Source organism: Rattus norvegicus, chromosome 8, assembly GCF_036323735.1.
Source record: "Rattus norvegicus strain BN/NHsdMcwi chromosome 8, GRCr8, whole genome shotgun sequence".
Taxonomy (NCBI): domain Eukaryota; kingdom Metazoa; phylum Chordata; class Mammalia; order Rodentia; family Muridae; genus Rattus; species Rattus norvegicus.
Window position 1 is genome coordinate 99479867 of NC_086026.1, and position 27944 is coordinate 99507810.

General features: G+C 47.2%; 1 protein-coding gene and 1 long non-coding RNA gene across 2 annotated transcripts; one reads left to right on the forward strand and one right to left on the reverse strand.

Annotated features, from left to right (window-relative positions):
• Positions 1-757: 757 nt before the first annotated feature.
• LOC120094225 (uncharacterized) lies at positions 758-3937 on the reverse strand. Its single transcript, XR_005488370.2, has 2 exons — positions 3756-3937; positions 758-3428 (listed from the first exon to the last, which is right to left on the reverse strand). It is a non-coding gene; the product is annotated as an uncharacterized LOC120094225 (long non-coding RNA).
• A 4952-nt stretch (positions 3938-8889) lies between these two features.
• Ctsh (cathepsin H) lies at positions 8890-27773 on the forward strand. The gene is made up of 12 exons (NM_012939.2): positions 8890-9112; positions 14031-14062; positions 14939-15044; positions 15943-16013; positions 17572-17676; positions 17928-18014; positions 18817-18872; positions 20399-20480; positions 21282-21350; positions 24199-24305; positions 26553-26678; positions 27342-27773. Exons 1-12 carry the CDS (start codon positions 9028-9030, stop codon positions 27415-27417), a joined length of 1002 nt encoding a protein of 333 aa, NP_037071.1. The 5' UTR covers positions 8890-9027; the 3' UTR covers positions 27418-27773.
• The last annotated feature ends 171 nt before the right edge of the window (positions 27774-27944 follow it).

A 27944-nucleotide genomic window follows, 5' to 3' on the forward strand; every position in this document is an offset into this window, starting at 1 on the left:
AAACTAATAGAAGAAAAACTAGGGAAGCATCTGGAACACATGGGCACTGGAAAAAATTTCCTGAACAAAACACCAATGGCTTATGCTCTAAGATCAAGAATCGACAAATGGGATCTCATAAAACTGCAAAGCTTCTGTAAGGCAAAGGACACTGTGGTTAGGACAAATCGGCAACCAACAGATTGGGAAAAGATCTTTACCAATCCTACAACAGATAGAGGCCTTATATCCAAAATATACAAAGAACTCAAGAAGTTAGACCGAAGGGAGACAAATAACCCTATTAAAAAATGGGGTTCAGCTGGGGATTTAGCTCAGCGGTAGAGCGCTTACCTAGGAAGCGCAAGGCCCTGGGTTCGGTCCCCAGCTCCGAAAAAAAGAACCAAAAAAAATGGGGTTCAGAGCTAAACAAAGAATTCACAGCTGAGGAATGCCGAATGGCTGAGAAACACCTAAAGAAATGTTCAACATCTTTAGTCATAAGGGAAATGCAAATCAAAACAACCCTGAGATTTCACCTCACACCAGTGAGAATGGCTAAGATCAAAAACTCAGGTGACAGCAGATGCTGGCGAGGATGCAGAGAAAGAGGAACACTCCTCCATTGTTGGTGGGATTGCAGACTGGTTCAACCATTCTGGAAATCAGTCTGGAGGTTCCTCAGAAAATTGGACATTGAACTGCCTGAGCTATACCTCTCTTGGGCATATACCCAAAAGATGCCCCAACATATAAAAAAGACACGTGCTCCACTATGTTCATCGCAGCCTTATTTATAATAGCCAGAAGCTGGAAAGAACCCAGATGCCCTTCAACAGAGGAATGGATACAGAAAATGTGGTACATCTACACAATGGAATATTACTCAGCTATCAAAAACAACGGCTTTATGAAATTCGTAGGCAAATGGTTGGAACTGGAAAATATCATCCTGAGTGAGCTAACCCAATCACAAAAAGACATACATGGTATGCACTCACTGATAAGTGGCTATTAGACCAAATGCTTGAACTACCCTAGATGCCTAGAACAAATGAAACTCAAGACGGATGATCAAAATGTGAATGCTTCACTCCTTCTCTAAAAGGGGAACAAGAATACCCTTGGCAGGGAATAGAGAGGCAAAGATTAAAACAGAGACTGAAGGAACACCCATTCAGAGCCTGCCCCACATGTTGCCCATACACATACAGCCACCCAATTAGACAAGATGGATGAAGCAAAGAAGTGCAGACCGACAGGAGTCGGATGTAGATCGCTCCTGAGAGACACAGCCAGAATACAGCAAATACAGAGGCGAATGCCAGCAGCAAACCACTGAACTGAGAATAGGACCCCCGTTGAAGGAATCAGAGAAAGAACTGGAAGAGCTTGAAGGGGCTCGAGACCCCATAGGTACAACAATGCCAAGCAACCAGAGCTTCCAGGGACTAAGCCACTACCTAAAGACTATACATGGACTGACCCTGGACTCTGACCTCATAGGTAGCAATGCATATCCTAGTAAGAGCACCAGTGGAAGGGGAAGCCCTGGGTCCTGCTAAGACTGAGCCCCCAGTGAACTAGACTGTTGGGGGGAGGGCGGCAATGGGGGGAGGGTTGGGAGGGGAACACCCATAAGGAAGGGGAGGGGGGAGGGGGATATTTGCCCGGAAACCAAAGAATTATTATTAAGTATTATATAAATTTAAAAAAAAAAGAAGGTGGTCTGTAACCACTGCAAACTGAAAAGGCTGGTGAGAGTGGGACTGTAGGGTTTGACAGCCAGCCCAGGTCAGTGCCTCCTGACCTGATGGCACTGCCTAGGTCTTTTCTCTGCCTAGAAGTGAACTGCTCTATCCCAGCCATTTGAATATTCAGACATGAATAATAATTTACACAGGTCCTGTGATGACTAAAGAAACTCAATACGGAGCCAGGCATCACTTAAGAGCTCTTGACCTTTGTGTTCCGGAATCCCTGGGAGATCTTAGTGGCCTGTGGGTGAGATAAAAATAGATAATGGGAGATAAGGTGTTGACAGCTGCCTTTGCTTCTGTAAAATCTGCTTAGTGCTATACGAAAGGGGACCAAATGGTCTTTATGTTATTCTACAGAGGGAAGGAAAAGACACTGAAGGAAGTGAAATAATTTTCTTGCTTAGCTATGAGTTACATGGATTTCTGTAAAGTATATATCTTTCTGTTGTCTGCCCTTAGAACGACTCTTAACCACCACTTCCTCATAACAGGCTGTATTGGCTCTATGTCCTCCTACTAGCAGTAAGAAAAATTCATTTAGTAGAAATTTGAATTGAGTCTAAGTCTCTGATTTCTCCCACTGGATTTGAATGCCACAACAGAGTCAAGAAAGAACTGTGGGGATAAGTATAATCAAAATACAGTGTATAAAATTGTGAATTTCATTTCATAATGAAATCTATTATTGTATGTAATTAATATGTTAATTATAGACAGACAGATGGCTCAGGTAGTGAAGGCATTTGCCACTAAGCCGAATGACCTGAGTCTGGATCGATGAACTCTGAGTTCCACACAATTGGAGAGAACCAACTCCTACAAATTGTATTCTGGCTTCTACACTGTGGCAGGCATGTGAACAAACACATGTGCGCGCACACACACACATACACACATACATACACATACACACATACACACATATACACATACACACACATGCACACACACACATGCACACACACAAATACATATATATATTCTAATTTAAAAAATAAAATTGGCAAGGTTTTTTACAAACATCAAAGGACAAATTCCACTTCAACAGTGGCCGCTCTTGTTACCGAAGTCACTGTTATCATAATGAGATACCGTGGGTTGAGGCCAGGGTTGAATCTGCTCACAAGGCAGTCTATCTGCTAAGACATTTACTCTGAAGACTGTAGGTAACAGTCTGAGATGAGAAAAAGTTGTGGTGGGGTGGGGTGGGTGAGGGCAGGGCAAGGCAGGGCAGGGAGGCAGCAAATTTTGTCTTAAGGGAAAAAAAATGGATGTGAAGACTAGCCACCAGGAGGCCTTCTGCAGGCAGCTTCACTATTGAGTCCAGAAGCTGGCATTGGCTGCACTCAAAAGCGTTTCTGAGGCTGCTTGGGATTCTGGGCCTAGAAGGTTAGGAAGGTAGACAAGTCTTGATTTCCTTCATCCACTGTCACAGTCCGTGTGTGTGTGTGTGTGTGTGTGTGTGTGTGTGTGTGCACACTGGAGCTCAGTGTGGTACTGGTACTTTAGGTCTTCAAATGCCATCTACCCTGTCCCGAGGCCTTATGTAGGTGCTGGAAGTTGAACTCCTTACGCTTGCACTTTCTTATCTAAACCTAGAGCTCTGTGCTCAGTTATCCAGGCATTCAAAGCTCCAATCCCAGGTCAGTTGTGGTCTTGCCTTCATGGTACGGAGAACTGAGCGTAGGCCTGCGGGATTTAAGAAAGAACAACATACTCAGGTCATTTGTGTTACGAGAATGCCAAACTTTCCTGAGGTTCACATAATATATACCCAAGTCCACCAAGTGGAAAATTCCAGGAAGCACAATGGAAAAACAAGTTTACATTCTCAGCAAGAAAACAGAAAAGGAAAGAACTGGCATCAAAGATGTTACTGCCCAAGGCTAAACAAGGCCTGGAATTACCTTCCTAAAGAACAAAGGCTTTCACAGCAAGGCTCAGCAGGGGGTAAACACTGAGGGGGCCCGGGAGGGTCTGACACTTAGCCAAGCCACTCACAGGCTGTCACCTCACCTGTATGAGGATGAAGAGTCCAGACTCCCAAAGTTCATCCCTGCAAAACCCGTGGTGCTTGGAGGCAGTGGCTCTAAGCCTGTTCTCTTGGCCTCTCCTATGCTAGACCTCTTATGCTTTCTCCAGCCTTCTGTCACCAGAGGAAAGGCTCTTGCCTCACTGTTACATAATCATTGCTACATAATCATTGCTACAGACCTAGAGGCTGGGAACAACACACACACACACACACACACACACACACACACACACACACACACACACACACACACATTCCTGAACTGCCTGTGGTTCGGAGATCACGTGTGTCTTCTTGATGGTACTGCCTGTTTGAGGTCTCCACAGTCAAAATCAAAATTCCAGGGAGAGTTCTCCTTTCTCAAGGACCTGGAGGCAAATTAGCTTCTGAACTCACTTAGATTACTGACAGAACTGTTCTGTCAGTGCTGTGTTGTTACAGAACGTAGGTTCCTTAGGGAGTCAAGCAAGGCCATTTCCTGCCCAAAGGGTCTACCTGTTTTTGTTGACTTAAGCCCTCTGATTCTTAGGATTCTAAACTCTCTGGCTCACTTCCTGCATCATCCCTTCCTAAGTTTGTAGTTGTTTATTTTTTGTTTTTTAAGATCATGTCTATTGCAGCTTAAACTCTCGATGTAACTGAGTGTGACCTTAAACTCTGGATGTAACTGAGTGTGACCTTGTCCTTTTGACCCTCCTGCCTCTAGAGTGCTCAGATTATATACTAGTATATAATATATGTAATACTATTATATATACTATTACATATACTATATAGAAAGTATATATACTATTGTGCTACATGTCAAATGGTGCTAGGGATTTTGTTGCTGTTGCTTTGATTTCACTTTTCAGTACAGGGTTTCTCTGTGTAGCCCCTGGCCTGTAGACCAGGCTGGCCTCAAGCTCAAGACAGGAGTCAGCGCCCCAAACCCCCCAGCTAGAGTCTAAACCCAGAGCTTCCTGCACATTGAGCAAATACATTGCTGACTGACTTAGGTCCCCAGTCTTTCCTCTCTGCCCAATTTTCCTTCCTCTTCTGACTCCCTCTAACCTCATTTCCTACTTCACCTTTCCTCCTCCAATTGTAACAGGGTCCCAGACCTTCACAGCCCCACGTCTTAGCACAACTGACTCCAATTATGAAAATACCACTCAGACTGGAAAACGTATCGAGGAGACAGCACCACCTGCCACATGAAAGCAAAGACTTAATCCATCAAAGTCCACAGCTCTGGAAGTCTCTAAATGCACTAACCTTGCTTTTGGCTTCTGTAGTTCCACTTCTGGCTGACTATGCTTGTTAACTGAAGTGTGTCAACTAGAACATGAGTTTTGTGCTTAAAAGCTCACCCTGAGATCATTGCTGGCCAGCTAGTAAAGGTTTTCTGTTGGCTTAAACCCATGCAGAGCAGTCTTCTCTAGTGAATAACCTATAGCATTCGGCCTTTGAGGGTCCTGTGATTGATTACAAGGCTCCCAAACTGATCATGTTTTAAAGTCAATTAACTTAGGGTTACTTTCAGGTTGTAAAGTCCCTTCCCAGCAGTACTCAGAATTTGTTTGACCAGATAACCTGAAAAAAAGGGACCTGCAGAGTCTACCCAGAGCCTGTCCCCACAAGTCTCTGTCATCAGCAACAGCCTTCAATAACTTCACTGCAGATGCATAGAAGCCAAGATCCAAGGAGAAGAAACCTCACAGGTGCAGAGGCAAAAGCCAGCTGACTTCAGTAGGGCAGATAAATTCACAATCAGAGCAAGTACCATGAAACCCAGCTTGTGGGAGGGGCCAATGACTGGTCCAGCTTGAGACGCGTGCCAGGAGAGGGAACCCACTCCTGACATTGCCTGAAGGACCAGGAACTGGAGGCTGGAGACCCCAGAGACCCACAACAGAACCAAACACAATTGGCAAAAAAGAAAAAAAAAGGTTAATGAAATGATTCCTAATAATACTATGCTCTACTCATAAACCCAAGCCCAGCATGATTGTCATCAGAGAAGCTGCATCCAAAGCAACTGCTGGGAACAGATGCAGACTCACAGACAAACACTCAGGAAATCCTGCAGGGGAGGGAAAGAAAGGATTGTAGGAGTCGGAGGGGTCAGGGACACTACAGGGAAAATCACGGAACCAACTAAGTGTGTGCATAGGAGCTTACAAAGTCTGAACTCACATCAGGGAGCCTGAGAGGATCTGACCTAGGTCCGCTAAATATATGTTAAGGTGTATAGCTTCTCCTTCTTATGGAACTCCTAAAAGTAGGAGTGTCCTCCTTCTGACTTGCCTTAACCGGTCTTAACAAGAGGGGTGTACCTAGCCTTCCTGCAACGTGATATGCCATATTTGTTTGATATCCCTGGGAGGCCTGCCTTTTTCTGAAGAGAAATAGAGGAAGAGTGGATCTAAGGGAGACAGGGGAGGGGGGTTTAGGGAGCCGGAAGAAGAGGAGGGAGGGGATGTAATAACTGAGAGAAGAGTAAAACATAAAATAAAATAAAATAAAAATCAGGTGTCACAAGCTCAGAATACAGAGTGTATCCAGACTTTGGAGAAGCTCACATGTGGTCATGCTCAGGGCTCCCTTACAGCACTTTTCCTGTGACTGTATTTAATCCTTTGACAAGGACAGTTAACTCGTTTTGCAGATAAGGAGACTGAGGCCCTCTGGGAGCAAACCATCCGTTCAGGTGACAGTAAGGCTAAAGTGACACACTGGGACCCAAGAGACCAGGTAGGTACCCTCCACTTCTCACTATCCAGGGGCTTCTGCCTCTGGATAATCCACAATTGTTAAGCCACAGGAACAGCCCTGAGCCAATTCAATATGCAGGGTCCTTAAATCCTGCTCCTCTCCAGGAGGCCAGAGTGAAGGAAGGGTGAGGCAGTCTCCACACCCTGCAGGGCAAGACATCTGCAACAGAGGGCATCTTCATCAGATCAGGAACTTACACTGCAATTAACAACCAGGAAGGCTCACTTCAGAGACATTGTCCTCAAAGCGCAGCTCTCTTCCAGTAGAGCATCTGCAGTACCAGACGTGCAGGAGCTAGAAAGGTGACTCAGTGGGTAAGATACTTGGCCAACAAGTGTGAGGACCAGACTTCAGATCCCCAGAACCCACTAAAACGCAAGCAGGTTCAGTGCCTTCTGTTTAATCACAACATTCAAGAGGCAGAGACAGGAACACAGCCACAGCAAGCTGACTGTCTAGACAAGCTAGAATCTGCTCAATAAATAGAGCAAATGATCAAGAAAGACACCTAGAGTCAACTTTGGTCCTCGATACGCATGTGCACACTCACTTGCATGAGACACCTGCACATACGCGTGACCACACTTGAGAGTGAGTGCTTGCATGTGTTTGGAAAGAAATGGATAATAAATAAAGTGCAAATGCTCTTCGACTTCCATAGTTGAAAACACTATAAACCAAGAGTGCGTTTTACTATGTATCCAACTTACCAAACATCACAGCTTTGCCCAAAGAAAACACTCAAAAGCCAACCATCGCCAACAGTGGGGCAAGACCATTTGACAAACGAAGCCCATTACATAGTAAAGACCAAAGACCAAACAGCTCGAGCCATTCGCCACACAGATTGCTTCAGAATGTTAGCTGCTTCCCTCAGTATCTCTGTGCTCACTAGAGCTTCGGGGCACTGAAGCTGCCGGCCTGGAAAGAGCTCAAAATTCAAAATTGAAACACATCAAGTCAGAAATCCTAAAATGGGAGCCCTTTCCATACTATCTGTCCTTGGAATCATATTGCAGGTCTGTCAGAACAGATGAGTGTAGATTCAGTGTCCACATGTCCAGGGCATCCAAAAGGCATGCCGTTGTGTGGTGGCTCTTGGTTCAGTTTGTCTATTTGGTTATTTGTAGTGTGTGTGTGTGTGTGTGTGTGTGTGTGTGTGTGTGTGTGTGTGTGTAGAAGGACTGGGCATTGAATTTAGAGGCTTGTGCATTGCTGGGCCGTGCTCACTGAGTTACATCCTTAGTCCCGAGGCTTCTTCACTAGAGTTCTGAGAACTGGTTAAATCCACTAGACCAGTAGTTTTCAACCTTCCTAGTGCTGTGACCCTTTAATACAGTTCCTCATGTTATGGTGACCCCAACCATTACATTATTTTTGTTGCTACACCTTAACTGTAAATTTGCTACTGTTATAAATTATAATATAAACATCTGTGTTTTTAAGATGGTCTTAGGTGGCCTCTTTTAAAGGGTCATTTGACCTCCAGGTAGAGAACCACCATACTACACTTAATTTTAAAAGACTTCTGGAATCTGCTTCTCCTGGCACCAGAAAGGCAGAATCTGACCAAAGAATGTCAGGAGAGGAAGGTCATTCTATCGTCATCAAAATGCCATGGGCTGCCAGGGGACACTTACTTATAAAGGAGACTGAAAGAGGAGAGTTACAAATTCAAGGACAGCCTGGGCTATATGGAAGACTATATGATGGAGAGAGAGAGAGAGAGAGAGAGAGAGAGAGAGAGAGAGAGAGAGAGAGAGAGAGAGGGAGAGAGAAGGGAGAGGGGAAGTGGGGGAGAGAAGGAAAGAAATGCTATAGTAGGCTCAAACTTCCTATGGGGGAAACTACCCATCTAGTTCTAAGGCCTCAGTTTCCCATTTATAAAGTAAGGAGTAAAAAACGAGCCATTTGGTAAGGCAATGATAAAAGTGGGGTAACGGCCTCCATGCGTGCCAGGTTTGAGTGCCAGGCCTGGTGTTATATTGTCTGAATTCCCCTTTCTCTTTTAGAGGAATCTTAGCAAGAGGGCTCCTTAGTACAAAAAAGTGCTTTGTCTGTTTATATCATATACGGACCTTAAATGTTTCTTTTCCTCCTTCAGACTTGGAAAATAAAGAAAATGGCAAAAGTACAGTGTGACGTCCTCGGAACCAACTCAAATTCCTGTTGGGGGTGAGCAGTCAGGAGAGCCCTCTTGTTACTTCATTTCAAGCTGTGGGGAAGGCCAGGGAGCTATGGTTCAAGAAACCTCCATGGAGATGGGGACAAAAAGGAAACTGGGGATTAGGCTGCGCTTCCTCCCACTTGGCAGAGACTAGTCTTTAGGGTCAGGCCCTGAGAGCTCTTCTTCCCAAGAAAAGAGAAGGAGTGTAATGGCCGCAGGGGGCGGGAGAGGAACTAGCATCTCTTTGGCGGAGGCCAGAGTCGCCCCACCTCCTTCCCACAGGCTGGGCTCAAAGGGCACTCCGCGGGGACCGAGCAGTGAGCGCCGCGATGTGGACTGCGCTGCCCCTGCTGTGCGCTGGGGCCTGGCTGCTGAGTGCTGGGGCCACCGCTGAGCTGACCGTGAATGCCATAGGTATGAGGGAGAAAGTGGGGCTCAGGGCTCCGGGGACACCGGAGGAGGAACGGGGAGCTCCGGGCTAGTCTCGGGGGACATGCATCTTGTGCGATCCGAGGAACAGGTTGGCAGGTACCCAGAGTCCTTCTGTCTCGGGTCTAGATACAGAAGCCCTCAGCCCCTTCTGCTCGACAGCTGGGACAGCTGAGGACACGGAACTTTCCTGCCCCACTGTGGGAGCGGGACATCCCAGCCTGTACTTTTGTTCTTTCCGTGGACTTGGCCTCCCCGGGGATCGCCTAGTCCGATTGTTCCATGCTGGGTGACTCCCTGCCCTGAGGAACACACTGCACCCACAACAGTTTTAACCCTAGTGTCTATGGTGTGCCTGGAAAAGCTGGCTCGGGAAAGCTGCCTCAACTCTTGGCAACGAAGACTGGCTAGTAAATATTTAAATTGTGTACAACGTTGGTCTCTGTAGCAGCTCCTAAAGGCTCGCTGTGGGACGAACGCAGCTACCAGTAGCTTGTTCTAAAAGATGTTTATTTGTGGACAGTGAAGACAGAAGTTAAATGATTTTCAGGCGCAGCTGTTTTCCCACCTCCCTCCCCACCGCCAGCCATTTTTAAATGTAAAACTCCCTTCAATCAAAGCCCCCGGCTCCAGGGTAGGTGCTGGTCTGTGGTTTCCGAGCCCTGCTGACTGCCCTTCAGCAGGACACACAAAACTTCCTTTTTAAAAATGATTTTATCAGCACATACTAATTGTGTTGAATGATAAGTTTCGTTCCTACATTTTCATGGGTGTTTATAAAATGTTCTGACCATATTTCAGCCTTCATTACCCTCTTTTGTCCCCCTCCCGTTTCCACTTCCTCTTCCCAGCTTGTCTCTTTTCTTTCTTTTTTGTTTGGTAATTTACTATGTAGCCTTTTCCTAGAGAGAAATGGCCCTGGCTGAGCTTCTGGAACAGGTCTGGGGCTTTCAGAACGAGATATAAATGCCACATAGCAAATGGTTTTCATATTGCTGTACTGGCATGGATCCCTGGGGACCTCCTTGGACAACATGGAGCCAACCCAAAAAATGATCCGAACACAGATGGTATCAGCAACGACATCAGTTTAGAAACTAGTTCCTCCCACCTCCTCCCATTCCTCCCTCTCTCCCTCCTTCAAATCTTTCTATGACCCTCTGGGCTTTATTAGGTTATCAAAAACATGGTCACCTTACCTTACCACCTTACCACCAATGTATCTTTCCTCCTCCAGCAACTATTAACTACCTATAAATCCTCAGGCAGGACCAAGACTGTGGGAGCCCCTTCACCCGTTTTTGGTTTTGTTTGTTCTAACTCATTAAGTAGCCGAGGATGACCTTGAACTCCTGATCTTTTGTCTATCCTTCAAGTACTGAGATCACAGGCATGTGCCATGCCCTAGGTAAAAAACGTTCCTTTTAGAGAGGTAGCTCAGCGCTTAAAGCCCTACAGGTCTGAGACCCAAAGTCCTTATCCCTCAAACTATGAAAGAACTGGCCAGGTACAGCAGCCATTTGTAATCTCCTCATTCAGGAGGCAACAGTGAAAGGTTCTTGGAGTAAACAGGCTAGCTAGCTAGCTAGAGCGCCTTGAATCAGCGAGCTCTGGGTTCAGTTAAAGACCTCTACCTCAGTAAAGCAGAGTACTAGAGAGAGGAAAACATGGGCCATCTCTGCGAGTACACAGTGCACCCTGCCCTGCACACACAGTGCACACACAGACACATGTAAAAGGATAAATTGATGAAATTGACTTCATTTAAGTCAGAGTAAGCTTGGGATGGGTCGAGGTCATCTGTGCCTTCATCCACCAAAACTGAAGAATTCTGGGGCTTTCTTCTTGTTGGTTTGGAAACCACCACTGCCACCCCCCAAGCCCTACAAGAGGTAAAGGTTAGCCATAAAATCTGCCTGCTGCAGAGCCTGGTCCCGGGCTGACCTTTGTCCTCTCTGAAGGCCTCAGCCACAGCGGGCCCTTAACCCGGGTTTGGGCCTGCACCCCGCTCAGGGCTTGTCTTGAGGAACTATATGACTGCTTCTGGAGCAGGTCTGGGACTTTTAGATAGACATGTAGCTGCTACAGAGCAATGGCCTTCAAACCGCTGCGCTGGCCTAGATCCCTAGGAATCCCCTGTGGCAACATGGAGCCATCATCCCAAAGGATCTGGACACCGATGGTGTCAGTGAAACCAGACTACACCCTATACTTCCAAACTGCCCATTGACCAGATCAATCTGGAGCTGTAATCTCAGCACTCATAGAAGCGTAAAGACTGTGAATTCAAGGCTAGCCTGGGCTATTTAGCCAGATGCTATTCTAAACACACATAGGAAAGAAACATTTCCACCCAAGTTTTACTCTTTTAGATTTAACAGTGCCTTTTTCATAGTGCAAAATATATTTGGAAAAAAAATAATCAAGTTCTTCATAATAATTTTGATTATTGCTCAATCTAGAATAATTTTTTAATGATTAGGGGGCAAAAATAATTTTAATTGTTTTTTTTTTTGTGTTGCAGAAAAGGGCGTAGAGTGATTTAATATAAGTGTTCTTTCTTAGGCTGACAGAAAGACAGGTGTTCAAGGAGGAAAAAAATATGTAAAATATCTTCTGTTGTTGCTGTTGGTGGTGGGGTTTTGAGGTAGGATCTTTTATGTAGCCCAGACCACCATTGAACTCCTCCAGATCTCCTTCCTCAGCTTCCCCAGAGCTAGAATTAACAGGCTTGGTATTCAACTCCTGTGTTTGTGCGTAGGCAGTATATGCATGTATGTTCTCATATATGAACTCACATGCATGTAGATATGTGTGGATGCCCCAGGTTGATAGCAGGAACCTTCCTTGATTGTTTTCTACCTTCTTCGTTGAGGCCAGGTCTGTCAACCAATCTGGCTAGTACTGCTGAATACACTCTGGGCTTCCCCTGTCCCGCCACCCCAGGCTGGAACTTCAGATTAGCTTCCACATTCTACTGGCATTTAATCATTCTGTAGATGCAAACTCCAGTCCTTCTGCTTCTGTGACCAGTGCCTTAACTGTTCAGCCATCTCTCTAGCCATGGTCTTATTTTCAAATATTAATAGTTAACATAAGAGGCCAATGAGACGGTTCAGAGAGGAAAGGTGCTTGCTACCAGGCCTAACACCTTGAGTTCAGTTCCCAGAATTCACATGGTGGAAAGCAAGAACATGCTTCTGAATGTTGTCTCTGACCACCACAGTCACACCGTGGTGTGTTCAGGCACAACAAATGTACACACTGTAAAAAAAATAATAATAAAAATAAAAATTTAAAACATTAATAGTACACCAGAACACATCTTGTGCAGCTATTTAAATTTAAAGTGGAAAATTGAAATGGTATACAAGGGAGGATGTAGCTGGAATCCACAAACAGCTGGTTTGCCCGATTTTGTCAAGTTTCATAGGAGACACGACCATACCCATTTCTTTTCCCATTACCTGTGGCTCCATTTAGGAGACAAAGATGAGTAATATCTGTAACTGTAAGCATTGCTAAAGATTAAACACTTCCCCTCACTGGGCATGGTGGTATAGATCTGTAATCCCAAATCTCAGGAGAGTGAGGAAAATGTATCCAAGTCTTCAATTAACTTTATATTGAACTGTAGTGGCAAAGGTACCCTAATCACTAAACATGAATTTCAGTGAATTTCCATGATTGAACAGACTCAGGTAAATTGCACCGCACGAAACAATAAAATATCCCCAACACTCCAAAATTGTATTTCTGGGTAGATATGGAAAAAAATCTGTTCACCACAGACAGAGAATCAATGACAGACCAAAGTAAACCACCAAAGTCCAGTTTGATGAACCAATAAGTTTTACCAGGGTAACTTACTGGAGTGTGGGTAAAGGGCCAGTGACAGGAACAGAAGTAACTCAGTGCTGCAGCCACACAAATCCTCCCCAGCAAGGGTGACAGCTCATGATAGCTGGAAATCCGCATCTCGACTGATCTCTGCTTTTCTAGGAAGTTGCCACAAAGCCTGGAGACCTTTGATCCTGAGGGTCCACTTGGTGAAAGGAAAGACCCAACTTCCACAAGCTATCTTGTGACATCTACAAAACACACACACACACACAAATAAATATAATTTCAGACTTTTAAGTATACCACTGATGGGGTATTCAGTGAGTAAAGTGCTTATGACCCAAGTATCCCCATACCTGAGTTCTGATCCCTAGCATCCACCTAAAAAGCCAGATGTGGGGGCGCACGCCTATAATAACCCCAGTGCTGAAAAGAAGAGATAGAAGGATCCTAGGCTTTCTAGCCAGCCCGTAAAGCCAAATCACTCAGCTCCGGGTTCTTCCAGACACTCTGTCTCAAGAAATAAGGTAGAGATAGAGGAAGACATCTAGTGAGCTAGGGCCTTCCCGTGTGCACACGTGCCTGCACACCTCCCCCACATACCAATGCCAATAGCAGCTTCTCAAAATATCTTGTGGCGGTAAAGCAGAAATAGTTTGAGTTCCTCTTTGCACTTGAGCTCTAGATAACCCACATCAACCTCCACTTTGATATTTTGTAAATGCAAATGAGCTAGGCTTGGTAGCACACTTTTAGTCCTGGCCCTCTGAGACAGAGGCAGACAGATCTCTATGAGTGTGAGGCCAGTCAAGACTACAGAGTGAGACCCTGTCTCACCACCACCACCACCACCACCACCACCACCACCACCACCACCACCATCATCATCATCATTATCATCATCACCACCATCACCACCACCACCACCACCACCATCATCATCATCATCATAAATTAATAAAATGCAAACCAGCTCTCCAGTGCCCTATTGGGCTCTGGACTCAACATGATCACAAAGCATGTGTAGACCTAATTCTTTTTCTTTTTCTTTTCTTTACAGAAAAGTTTCACTTTACGTCATGGATGAAACAGGTCAGTGACCAACTTCTTCTTTTGAAGTTTCTCTCGTCACAAAGCTTCCAGTTAGCAAACCAAACTGTATTGGAGTTGAGACAAAAGAGCACTCTTCTAACCTTGCTCTACCTGTCCTGGGCCTTTCCATGATTCAAACTGGTCAAACTCCAGGAGTGAAGTGAACTTCCAAGGAGTGTTGCCCAGTGATGACCTGACGGAAGCCTTCCATGCCTTCTCTTCGTTGTCGTAGTTTATATTCAGAGCACGTGGCATAGTGGCTGCAGAATCTATTGAGGACACCGCTGTGTACCATTTTGAAAATTGTGGGTCAGCCATACAACTTGGCTCAGCAATGAGTCATGGTGTCTGCGGGCCACCTACTCTTGGCAGGTCTCCTCACTGGGGTCTCCTGAACTCTTAACTGATGTCCTGACGGTCCTGTGGTCTTCATTCTGGCCACAGGTCCCTGGAGGTAAAGGATTGCTTTGTAACTTCCCCATATTGGCAGTAGAGAACAAGAACGGAGTCCCGTCTAACTGTAGATTTGCCCTGGGATAGTGGCAGAATGAAAACCCCCATGGGCTGGGGATTCAGCTCAGCAGGTAGCATGCTTGCCTAGCATGCACAGAACTCCACTGTGGCCCCAGCACCCTGTAATCCAGGCACAGTGACACATGCCTGCAATCCCAGCCCTTGGGGCGGGGGCGGGGGTGTATAGAGTTAGGATAGGAATCTTAGATGTTCTCGATCATTTTGTCTAGGGACATTTGAAATCAGCCCACATACATGACATCCTGGAGGACTCTTGGGGGGAGTGGGGGAACTCTCTAAAAAGACCCCCTCTGGTAAGTTTCACCTATTCTCAGGACTTGCTGCCGGTGTGTTTTGTTTTAGCATCAAAAGACGTACAGCTCGAGGGAGTACAGCCACAGGCTGCAGGTGTTTGCCAACAACTGGAGGAAGATTCAAGCCCACAACCAGAGGAACCACACATTTAAAAGTACTGGGAAGCCCCCATTTCCTCCAGACCTCTGGGAGAAGGAGGGGTGGGAACATCTCAGATCTGGAAAAAAAGAGGATCAGTGGCAGAGGCTGGTGAAAGGATCTGCTCAGGGTCAATGGGTGTATAGAGCAGAGACTCAGAATCAGAGGATGCCTTTGGTGAATCTCAGATTCTGCACTGTATGTAATAAATTTAGACGGCACTGGCAACCTTCTGTGGGAGTAGCAAAGTTTACAAAAGATTCTAGAGAAGCCCTGCCCCACCACAACCCCACTGTCATCTGGGGTACAGCACACACAACCCAGGTCTGTCTGGGCTGCTGTGAGGCCTTGCCTCTCAGACTGCTCTGAGACCATGGGGGTCTCATCCAGCTTCACTCCTGGTGAGGGTCACTAGATACATGGCTAACCTGATCGCAGCAGTTGCTGAGGATGATGGTAGCTCCGCTAAAGGGACTCTGGGCAGCGAGCATGGACTGAAAGGAAAACAGGAGTTCTGTCTTTTTCTGTCTGGCACTAGCATATATGGTCTTGGAGCAGGGGCTGACTTGGGTTGGAGCGGAACTGGCTGGGTTGCAGTGAATGCTGGGTACGGTGCGGGCGGCAAGACCGCTCTTTACCTGGGTGTTCATCAGCACCAGTGGGAGCCTAGCTGCACCCCAGATTTACCTCACCCACCAGGAACTCTGGGGTGTGTCTGTCTGCCCAGACTTCACTGAGGCACGGTATCAGTTGACCTTGCTGTATTGAATCATACAAAATAGAGAATTTTATAGGAGCCAAGTTGCAGCGCCTATAAGTAGAACATGGGTGGATGAGGGTTCTTGTTCGTTTGTTTACTAGCAATTCACTACAACCCTCGATTTCACTGTGGCTGTGTTTGGTTTGGTTTCCAGTGGGATTGAACCAGTTTTCAGATATGAGCTTTGCCGAAATAAAACACAAATACCTCTGGTCAGAGCCTCAGGTTAGTACAGTTCATTGTAAATGTATCTGGGTCTTTCCACTCATACCTGTAAATTAAACATTAAGCCTGTGGTGTTTCCAGTAGGTCCCACCCTATCCCCAGCCATGCCCAGGGGTGTATGGGTGTCCCTGAGTTCTCTGAAGGGAGCAGGAGTGTCCATCTCTCAGCCATCCTCAGTCCAGGGCTCTGGCCTTAACTATATGAACCTGTAATCTAGAAGTAGATAGACTACAGGTGCCCACTTGAAAATGAATTTCGGACAGGCCTTTTTTCCCCTAACATCCCGACTGCGGTTTCTTCTCCCTCCTCTCCACCCGTTCCCCTCTTATCTCCCCTCTTCCTGAACCCCAATCCATTCCCCTGTATCTCTTCAGAAAAGGGTAGATCTTCCATGAATGTCAACCAGCCACGGCATATCAAGGTGCAGTAAGACCATGGCCTGGATCTTGATAAGTAACCAAGGCTAACCTTGAACTTTTCATCCTCCTGCATCTACCTCAAAAGAGCTCCGTGGTTGACACCACACTCAAATTTTCATTTCTCATTCCCTTATGTGCATGTGTGCTCGAATGTGTGCGGTGTATGCATGTGCTTGACTGATGCATATGTGTACGGTGTATGAGTTGTGTGTATAGGTGGTATATGCATGTGGTGTGGTGGATACACCAGTGTGGATGTGTGTGTGTGAGTGCACTTGTCTAGACACCGACATGTGCCATGAGAGGCCACCACCTGATATTTTTTTTCCACCTGATATTTTTTAAGATTTATTTTTTATGTATTTAGGTGCATGCGTGTGTGTGTGTGTGTGTGTGTGTGTGTGTGTGTGTGTCTGTGTGTCTGTGTGTCTGTGTCTGTGTCTGTGTCTGTGTGTGTGTGTGTGTCTGTGCATATATGCATATGCACAGAAGACACAGGTATTGGATCCCCGGAAGTTGAAATTATAGTTAGTAGCCATCTAATGTGGGTGCTGAGAACCAAACCTGGGTCCTCTGGAAGAACAGCCAGTGCTCTCAGCTGAGCCATCTCTTCTTCAGCCCCTTCATTTTGTTTTTCAGACAAAGTCTCATTGTGCAGCCTGGCTGACCTCAAACTCTTTAAGTAAAATAGGCTGGCCTTGAACTCGCAGAGACCCATCTGCCACTGCCTCCTGAATGCTAGGATTAAAGGCATGTGCCACACCACCCCACCTCCACCATAACCTGGAGCTCACCCATTCAACTAGACTCTCTGACCAAATCCCCAGGATCTGCCTGCCTCCTGCCCCTCCCTCAGCACTAGGGTCACAAAGTCACATAGCTGTGAGGATGCAGGACCTCATTTTGCAGACAAAAAACTCTTTACCTGGGGTTGGGGATTTAGCTCAGTGGTAGAGTGCTTGCCTAGCAAGCGCAAGGCCCTGGGCTCGGTCCCCAGCTCTGAAAAAAGAAAAGGAAAAAAAAAAAAAAGAAAAGAAAACTTTTTACCCACTGAACCATCTCCCCAGACCTTTCAATCCCTTACAACGATTACATTTTGATTACATTTTCCTTGAAAATAATGTATTTGGTTGTTTCAGAATTGCTCAGCCACCAAAAGTAACTACCTCCGTGGTACTGGCCCCTACCCATCCTCCATGGACTGGAGGAAGAAAGGAAATGTCGTTTCACCAGTGAAGAACCAGGTATGTCTGGCAGTCCCCACATTTTCCCTCTAACAGAGCCGTGCTGTCAGACTGCACACTCGGATGGAGAACTCAGATACTCACAGCACCTCTGCAAGCATATCCTGCCCCTGCCTCTTTCTTTCATCTCTCTAGTTCTCTCTGCAAGGCTCAGGGTGTCATTGCTTTAAGGTTCCCACACTGGCGGGTGAAGCTGTGTCCTGAGGGCACACACATTCATTGACTCCCTCTTCCCCGTGTGTTCTCTCTAGGGGGCCTGTGGCAGCTGCTGGACTTTCTCAACCACTGGGGCCCTAGAGTCAGCTGTGGCTATTGCCAGTGGGAAAATGATGACCTTGGTAAGAAGTCAGCCATTGGCCACCTCCTACAGACCACCTCTCAACACTGGGCCTGGTCCTTCAGGCTCATTCATGTGTGTCAGCCAAGAGTTCTATTTCCTTTGGATCTCATGGTCCCAACCTTGATGACGTTTAGCCCAAGTTCAGCTAGTGTTTTCCCAGAAAGAAAGTGAGCGAAGAAAGGCCCCAAGAGCTCCTTCCTGAGTCGATGTGGGTGTCCATGCTCCTCAGTTTTTCAACCTGCTACTTTACCAGTAAGAGCTCTGGACAGCACTGCCTAGGAGTTACCCCTTCTAGGCGCTGTGCTCTTTCCCATGCTTCATTATCCTCATGCAGGGGAGAGCTAGGGCCTATCTGTCTATCCACTAACCCCCAAGAGAAGGGTCCCACAAGGGACAGCACTGTCCCACTGTATAGGGAAGAGGGAGAGTCAAGCAAGGTCAGTGTGGCCATGAGAGCCTGGATTCAGGAGTGATGGGGCAATGACTGTGGATCTGACTCCTCTCCCTCTAGCACAGTACCATGAGATATGCCATTCATCCTGTGTATACCTCTACAAGACAAGTGCTCATTAGGAAGGAGGCCCTCCCACCTGCTTGACAACCAGGTCATTCTGTGCCCTTCCCAGCATGTGCCAGCTGCAGGACAGACACTCTAGGATACTCAGATATCACACAGGATCATCACCACACGACACTAATTAGGCCACAAATGTACATGAGCCAGTGAGTGCTGAGCTTCACAACAGAACCTCCAGGGCCCCTCAGCCATCTCCTCACAGGGTCTGTGCTTCTTCCTCTAGGCTGAGCAGCAGCTGGTGGATTGTGCCCAGAACTTCAACAATCATGGCTGCCAAGGGTATGTTCGGGAAGGGGAGCGCTCCGACCTTCTCATCTCCCTCCTTTGCTGCTGTCTGATTTAGTAGTTGCTAGAGTCATGAAATGCCATCCACCCCCATGGGTAGAATCGAAGGATCTCAAAGCTGAAAGTTCAAGGCTAAGAGTCCAGCCTCTTTCCAAGATGTCACCCAGCCCTGTGCCCAGTGTGGTCAGCCTCACTAGTCACCAAAGCCTCGGGACAAGTGACCAAAAGAATCAATAGAGGAAAAAACACCACCCTCCAAACTCCAGATTCACACGTGGGGAACTGATGGGCCCTTAGACATTTTCCATGAAGCATAAGCTGCCCCAGGTATTGAGAGCTCTGAGAGTTCTGTACTGTGCCAGCTTCCTGGTCATCCTCTTAATAAGTTACTAGGAAGTAGCTCCCATTTACACAGTGACACTTACCCTCTTCCCTTTGTCCATGTGAGCTGATCTCTGGGAGTTTTGTGTGGTTGGGCCTTTCTGGGCATATAATGTGCAGAAAGTGTCCCCTAGGGTCCTCTGGGCATATTCTCAGCCTTGACTTCCTGTCAGACCCACTCGTTCTCACTGTTCCTCAGTGGGACGTCTCATGCGCCATCTTCTCTGGTAGCAGTGACTAGCAGGGTCTCTTATAGAAAGCTATGTTCTAGCCTGAGTTCGGAGATCCATCCGGGGCTGGTGCTACAGCCTGCCGGGATGCTCACATTCCCCTCAGTTTCTAATCTCCTCCTTCTGTCCATCGTCAGACTGCTCATGAATGGCAGGAGGCTGATTCCTGAGCGTGCTGGATTCTCACCATCTTTTGACGTCTCTTTGCTTTGGTTCATGACATTACCGCCATTTTCTTTGCAAGTTCCAGTTCCCAGCATGTGCCCCCATGGACCTAGGCACAGGTGACCCAAGAGACAGTAACACACAGAAATAACATTCCTCAGAGTTGGATAAGCCATGCACAACAAGCATGTTGTAGGTCAGGTGTTAACACGGGTTATAGAGAGAAAGAACAAAGTCTAGACAGAGTGGGGTCTGCTGAGTGGTTGGTTGGTTGGTTGGTTGGTTGGTTGGTTGGTTGGTTTATTGGCGGAAGGTAGTAAGATGGGAAAAAAAGTGACCCTTAGAGTCTTTAGAGTCTAAATTCAGCTTGCGGCCTGGGCATGGTAGTACCTACCACCTGGAGCTGACAGGAGGGGTCAGGCAGGCTGTCTGTGGAACACTAGCCATGAGGATGCCTGATGCGGGTGGCCTTGTGGTGATGGTGATTCTTTCAACCCCCTGAGAGGCTGCCTGCTTCTCCTGACAGGGGTCCCTGTCCCAGAGGGGCACTTACGACTCACACAGACTCCAGTGGCTGAGACCAGGGAAACATTGCTAATCTCTCAGAAACCTCTGCCACTGGAAGGTGCCCTACCAAGACCCCAGTGATCTGGGCAAAGGCAAACGTCCCAAACTCCAGTGCTGATGTCCAGTCCTGTCTTGAGGTGAGGCCCAGAAGGGCTTATGCGTGTGTCCTTCTTTCAGAGGTCTCCCCAGCCAGGCCTTCGAGTACATCCTGTACAACAAGGGCATCATGGGAGAGGACAGCTACCCTTACATAGGCAAGGTAACTGTGGGTGGCCTCAGCTGTGTCTCTCCTTTTCACCCTTATCCTCCTCCACCCTGCTGCCATTCAAATTGGAAGCCTTTGGGGAGCTTGCGTGTACCCTCTGCTCTTACCAGGCACTTCTTGTCACTCCTGCCTCCGGAGCATCAATTCTCTCTGTCATGAATGCCTTTCTTCAGGACCCTCCCACCTCAATTCATATTGCCAAATGCCTTTGTGATTCCACTGGTCCACCCTGTGTCCACCTCCATCCAGATTTTGGCCTCTTCAGAAAACACCTCTCTGACCAGCTCGACCAAAATACCTACCTTGGTCAGAGAACTCTGGAGGCTCCTGGGATCTGCTTCACCCTACAAGGCCATGTCTTTCTTGTTATTATACCCATCAACTCCCGGCTCCCACAAACCACATCCCTTCCCCCCCAGTTTCTGGCTGGTGATGTAATCCCTGCCTGCCTCTGGTCAGCACTGTTTTCTGGACTGTCCCTCCCACCCTGCTTCATAGGGCTCAACTCTACTTCCCTTTCTTGATTTCCTTGGGCCACGGCTCAGGTCCTTCCTTAGGCTCTGACCAAGCACTAAGTGTATAGCCCAGCCAGCACAGAAGTATCTCCCGCTCCTTGGTTGTAAACACTTTGAGGACAAGGATACTTCCAAGTCCCTCTGGAATGCCACTGTCAGCAAGCCCATGGTGCACGCAGGCTGCTTAGAAAATGCTGTCAATGTTCATGGGGAGAGTGTCGCCTCAGCTGACAGCTAAGCATCTCTAATCTGTATTCTCTTCCCTGTTACCCCCGAACAGAATGGTCAGTGCAAATTCAACCCAGAAAAGGCCGTCGCGTTCGTCAAGAATGTTGTCAACATCACACTCGTGAGTACTGCGTCCATCTCTAGTTAGGGAGTATGTTCTGCTATGGAGACCACAGAGCAGCTCTTCTGGGCAGCTTGTCAAGGACGAAGGAATCTGGGTCACTGCTAACTCCTGCTCACTGCCAAGGCTCTGTGGTGGAAGACAGGAAGGAATCATGGGGTAACAGGGGATTTTGTGCCTGTGGGTGTGTTTCCTTGTCTAAAATGCAAGGGATAATCGCCACCATCCCTCTAGCACAGTGGTTCTCAACCTTCCTAATGCTGCAGTTCTTTAATACACCGTTTCTTGTGTTGTGGTGACCCCCAACCATACAGTTATTCATATGCTACTACATAACTATAATTTTGCTACTGGTATGAATCATAATGTAAAAAAAGTATCTGATATGTGACCCCTGTGAAAGGATCAGTCATCAACAGCACCCTCCTAAAGGGGTCGAGACCCACAGGTTGAGAACCATTGCACTAGCGGCTGGCCCAGGCAAGTCAGTATGCGGGAAGGTGAGGGCCATGCACTTGTCAATCAGGTCAGGCTAGGATTTGCAGCAGCCCCAGCCTTCCTCAAGTCTGAAAGGCACGTGTGTCTCACCGCTGTAACCTGCCTGTGGCTTAGGTGGGGCTGTGTGTATCCTGTGTTATTGGTCTCCCTCTTCACCCTCTTGGGTGTTCAGCACCCAAGCTGAGGGAAAGAGAGTAACCAAATCATACCTCTAATAAGGTATACCACACCTCACCTTGAGTACCCAGGGAAACACGTTCAGTTTTCCTGGTAAGATATTAATAGACGCCTGCTCATACCAGCTAGGCTACCAACCACAGACCAAAATAATCACATTGCACCCACGTCTAGCTTAGTGAACCTGTAAGTGTGTTTTGTTGGGCTAACTTACAGAAATGTGTAAAACAGCTCAAAAACAGCTGTATCATCAAAATGTCCCATCCTAGAGAAGATAACAACTTCGCATAGCTGCACAGGTAGCACCCACCACCTCCTGTGTACACTAGAACCTGCAGAGACTGCCCAGAGCTGGGACAGAGCTTTTATAGCCTTGACAGGGACGCAGAGGGAGGAAGTATCTGGAACGGCAGGTGAGAATCTCCTGAATCTCCCTTGCCCCTCCTAGGAGGGAACATCAGCAAGTCAAATCTTACTGAGTCTGATCAGGTCACTCTAAGGTGGTAATGGCTGTTCTACTTGAAGGACGACATTCCCGAGTACACAGTCATAGCCTGCTTTTCCAAGACAATGTGTGAGCGGGCATGAGTGACCTCATGAGTCTGGTAAGCATGGGCTCAGTCAGGGAGAAGTATGATGTGAGAAAGCGCCACGGTGTGTGCAGGTGTGATGTGCAGGTAAGGGGGTGAGTGCCACAAACATGTACTTTGTGTAAAGACAGCGGCTGCCATCTAATTGACAGACATGCCAAGATCTCCATGGCAATAACAGCTTGGAGTGATTAGAGGCAGTTTAAAACCATCTGATAAGACATTATCTCCAAATAACCTTCAGCAGGAATGTGGTTATTACCTTCATGTGATAGATGAGACAAGGAAGTCAGAAGCTAGTGGGTGGGGCTGGATTTGAGCTGAGGAATGTCTTTCTAGAATTGACATTCGCTCTCAGCAACACAGTCCACTTCCTGCAATTGAGATACTATTGTCTCCTGAAACCTGGTTTTTATCACACCCACCAAGACTGGCCCTCTGGGCCACTGTACTCCACCAGGAAGTGAAGGAAGCACTCAAAAGCTATCTTTTGTCTGGTTCCCAGGAAGACACTTGTCGGGAGCACCAGCAGAGCCCCAGAGAGCAGGCCAGAACTCTCAAGACAGGACAAGGGACAGCTGTTGAAACAGTGCCAGCCACTGAGGTTCTGGCCCTAATGTGGCAGGCCTCTGTGATCTCCCAAGAAATCTAGTAGTACTTGGAAGGAACCCATTGCCTGAGTGAGGACACACAGAGTTCTGCATTCTTCCTCCTCCTGAGCCTTACTTCCTCATTTCCACTCCTAAGTATCTCATTACCATGACCCCCTCTCAGTTTTTCCCATCTGGGGTGCTTTAAAATACAGAGTGTGGGAACCACCCACCTTGCCCTGGTGGGAGACTTGAGGTCTACCAGGTGCTTCTAGCTGCTGCTGACTCCCTGCCTCCAGAAAGCTACCATGACTCCCTTCTGCTTGCCTCCCCTTACTGAAGTAGCAGGTCCTACTCAGAAGGCCCCCAAACCTTGGCTGGTCTAGTTTTTACCTCAGCGTAGTTATTACCTATTTGTGGCTCTGTACAATCTGTGTTCCACCAGTGAGCTCCCCTAGATTGTCTTCCTAGATGTGGAGTATTGGGAGCTGAAGCAAGAGCGACACAATCATCTCCATGTCCTCCATAGTGGCTGGCCTCGGCGGTCAGTTGTGACGGAGAGAATGAATGGCTGAGCTGCGTGTGAAGTTGTAAGAGAGACGAATGCGAGAGTCCCAGACACTCAGAACGGAAGGGCAGAGGCCGAAGTCACAGGAAGTTAGTTTGGTTTGGGAGGAAGAAGTATAAGCCAGATAAAACCCCAAATGACATGTAGCTTAGTCATATTACATTTGCTTAGCATGCACAAGATTCAATCTTGGGCTTGATCCACCACCACCACCACCACCACCACCACCACCACCACCACCACCACCACAACAACAAAGGCGACCTGGAGTCTGCATTCCTTCTAAATGCCAGGGGCTATTGTTCCTCATGTTCACCTGCACAGCCCTGGAACTCCAGCCCCTGGCTTCAGTCAACAGGCCATAAACATGGTGGGGGAGGCGGGAGATGCCATGCATGTCTGTCAGCCCTTCTGTCTGTCCACAGAATGATGAGGCTGCAATGGTAGAGGCTGTGGCCCTATACAATCCTGTGAGCTTTGCCTTTGAGGTGACTGAAGATTTTATGATGTATAAAAGTGGTGTCTACTCCAGGTAAGCTAAGGGACCTCCTCAAACCCAGCACATGGCCTCTGCCTCAACCTAGACTCCTAATTAGATTATATTTGTGAGACTTAGTATATGTTCCCTCTATTTGTCTCCTTGCAGCTCTGACTGCCAGGGACCAAGTCTCTATCCCAGCAAAGAGGTAGCGAAGGATGCCACCAGCCCAGCCATGATAGCTAAATCACAACCAAGGCCAAAATCCATGCTCAGAGCTCAGTGCTGCATCCAGTCAAGAAAACTAAGGTTCAAAATAGAGTCAAATATTTGAAGATGGGGTTGGAGATGTAGCTCATTTGGTAAGAGCTTGCCTAGTAGGAGTGGTCCCTAGCAACTCATAAATGGGACGTGATGGTACCTAAAATTCAAGCACTGAGGAGATAGAAGCAGGAGAATCAGAAGCTCAAGCTCATGGCTGTGTAGTGAGCTTAATAAAAACAACAACAACAACAACAACAACAACAATGGGAAAGGAAAAGTAGCTGTTTTCAGACACCAGAATTCTGTGCTAGAGAGTTCACAATCTGGGTCTTCAGGAAGACCACACAGAGACGTTAGCACCCAGAGCTGCATGGATAGTATAGGCAGTCACTCTGTGGATTAGCTGCACCATGTCCTCCATAGCATGTCTAATATGGGATTTCTTGTGTCCACACCCCCTAGGCTGCACGTTTGAGAGGCTCTCTAGCTACCCCTCTGCTCTCCAGGCTCCTCTTCATGTTCTCTGTTCTCTAGCTACCCCTAGAATGTCCATGTTCTTTGGGGCTTTGCCCTCAGCCCTCTGTGCAGTTGTCAGATACAGCCATAAATCCACTGACAACAAATATTATATATATATATATATATATATATATATATATATATATATATATATATCCATCCATCCATGGGAGTGTGTCCAAGTGTGCATGTATATGCGTGTGAAGGCCAGAAGTCAACCTAACTATGTAGGTGCATATGTGTGTATGGAGGCCAGAAGTCAATCTAAGGTGTCTTCCCTGATGACTTTAGTTTTTGAGACAGGGTCTCTCACTTAGACCTGGTGCTCAATAGTTTAGCTGGTTTGGCTGACAAATGTCTCCACCTCCCCAGCACTGGAATTACAAAAGTAAACTGGCTTTTTACATGTATGCTGGGAATCGGAACTCGGATCCATTCACCTTTACTCCATGAGCTGTCTCCCCAGCCCTACGATGCCTTGGGTATAAATAGCCAAGGCCTCCCCCATTACCCAGGGTCTTAGCTTGTCCTTGGTGATCTCGCTCCCCTCTTCCTCTGCACCACATCTGTCATCAAACTTCCCTTCTTGTCTCTTCTACAAAGCTCATTCTGCCCCTGCTCCCTCACTGAGCCATGAGGAAGGACTTAGAGTTTCATGTATAACTCCTGCTCCTCAAGGAGTCTTCGCTTCCCACCCTATTGGTTTGTCCCACTCCTTGGGGCTCCTACTTCATTGGCACAATCCACAGACCATTTCAGAGCTGCTTCTTTGCCCAGCTGCCCTCTACCAAACAAACCTTTCTAAGAGCAGAGTGGGTCCTGTTGTTTGTAGTTCAGTACCTTGCCCTGTATACGACATATACTGGTGACAGCTCCAAGTCCATCTAATTTCTGTATATCCTTGGGGATCTATCTTTGTTTCTTTCCTTCTTTCTTTCTTTCATCTGCCTGCCTCTGTCTCCAGAGTGCTAGGATTAAAGATTTATGCCACCCTTTCTTCCATGTCCATTGAGTCAACAAGTGGCCCATTGAATCAACATTTGTCTTCTTGGAGTCCTAGAGTTTTTCACAGAGGATAAATGGCAAGCCTACATATTTGTCATAAGTACGAGGTAGTTTTTCCTATTTTTTTTTTTCCGGAGCTGGGGATCGAATCCAGGGCCTTGCGCTTACTAGGCAAGCGCTCTACCACTGAGCCAAAAGGAACTCGGAGGCAACAGCAGAGGATGGAATACTGTTGCCCACAGAAGTACAGCAGGGGCTCCTCCCCTTGCTGGGAAGTGTCCACTGTAGAGTGTGGCTGGTACTGTGTGGAGACTACTGAAGCAGAAGGGCTAGAACTGATGAGACTCATTCTTTCCCAACATGGCTGAGCCGTAGCTGATTGATACCCAATGCACCACCCTGCCTCCAATGGGAAACATCTCTCTACAGCACTGGAGAGTCCTTGTTTGTGACAGTCCTTGCCTTTGCCCTCTCTATACTACAAACCTTTATAAATTTCATTTTCATTTCCAGTAACTCCTGTCATAAAACTCCAGATAAAGTAAACCATGCAGTCCTGGCTGTTGGCTATGGAGAACAGAATGGATTACTCTACTGGATTGTGAAAAACTCTTGGGGCTCCAACTGGGGGAACAATGGGTAAGGAGCCCAGGATGCTAAACTCTGGGGACGTTCCATAGTGAAAGGCATCATTAGCTCAAAGTTAGAGTCTAAGGAGTTGGACATCAAGCTCTAGCCAAGCCAAGGAAAGGGGAACATGAGAATAGAACCTTAACATGCCAAGGTCCGGTTAGCAAGACCCCCTCATAAGATCCCAGGTCCCAACGAGTCTGCAGGGAACAGGACACCAATTAGCTTAATGAGGTCTGTTATGAAGGTTACAGGCACACTTCAACATCTTGCTGGGACAAAGCCAACCTCTAGAAGGGTCTGAGAAATGAAAGCAATGAATTTGTTACTGTGAGGGACTGCCCCTCCTTTGAAACAGGATGAAGAGACAGACAGACACACCTGGAGTCTTTATTTGGCTGTTAGTGAGCTATGTGGAGACCCAGACAGCAGCAAGGAGGGGACCTCTGTCCATTCTGGGTAGAAGTAGGATATGCAAGGAGAAAAAGGAAGAAGTTAGTTGCAAAGCAAGGCCAGTCATTTCCTGCGGAAAACCTGTGGTAGCTGTTCTGTGAATAAATAAATACAGAGGGCCCAATCTCTCAAGTCAAGTCTGGTTTGCACCAGAACATTCCAGAAAGTTCTGAGGTACAGATGCCACTAGTCAGTCTTCAATCCCTTCTCTCTACCCAGGTACTTCCTCATTGAGCGTGGAAAGAACATGTGTGGCCTGGCTGCCTGTGCCTCCTACCCCATCCCTCAGGTATAAGCCACGGCTGCACAGGCAACTGCTTGGCAGACAAAGGGAGGAACTGGTCCTACGATGAGAATGCCGCCCTGGAGAAAGTTGTTCAGAAATCCACCCAGAGGCCCTCTCACTCCTGAGTCTAGACGCCTAAAGACAGTAAGGAAGAACTTGACCAGCAACAAGCCCGCCCGTGTGACGACATCACCAGCCATACGCTTTGTTTGAATATGGTTTTTAAATGACCCAAAACCATGTGGACCTAGAATCTTCTCTTTTCAGCTCTCTTCATATAGGGAAAGCTCCGATGGCTACCTTTTCTATGTTGTATATTCAATAAATGCAGTGAACGCCTGCCTGGGCTGGGCCTAGACCCCTAACTGACGTTCTATTCCATCTCCCTGGACAGAAGCAGCATCACTAGCTAGGAGTATGGTGGGGGTGCCGGTGCCAGCCAGAGGGAGATCCCAGGAGGAAGAGCAGGTTTAGTGATTCTGGGTTTCCAATCCTAGGAGGAAGAATGGAGCAAATGGGCCAGAATGTGGCAGAGC

Bases quoted from the DNA above. Each gene is read 5' to 3' on its own strand.
- Ctsh (NM_012939.2), top strand. From the start codon at position 9,028: ATGTGGACTGCGCTGCCCCTGCTGTGCGCTGGGGCCTGGCTGCTGAGT. The intron at 15,045-15,942 runs GTACTGGGAAGC...TTTGGTTTCCAG, and splicing joins GAGGAACCACACATTTAAAA to TGGGATTGAACCAGTTTTCA. The intron at 16,014-17,571 runs GTTAGTACAGTT...TGGTTGTTTCAG, and splicing joins ACCTCTGGTCAGAGCCTCAG to AATTGCTCAGCCACCAAAAG.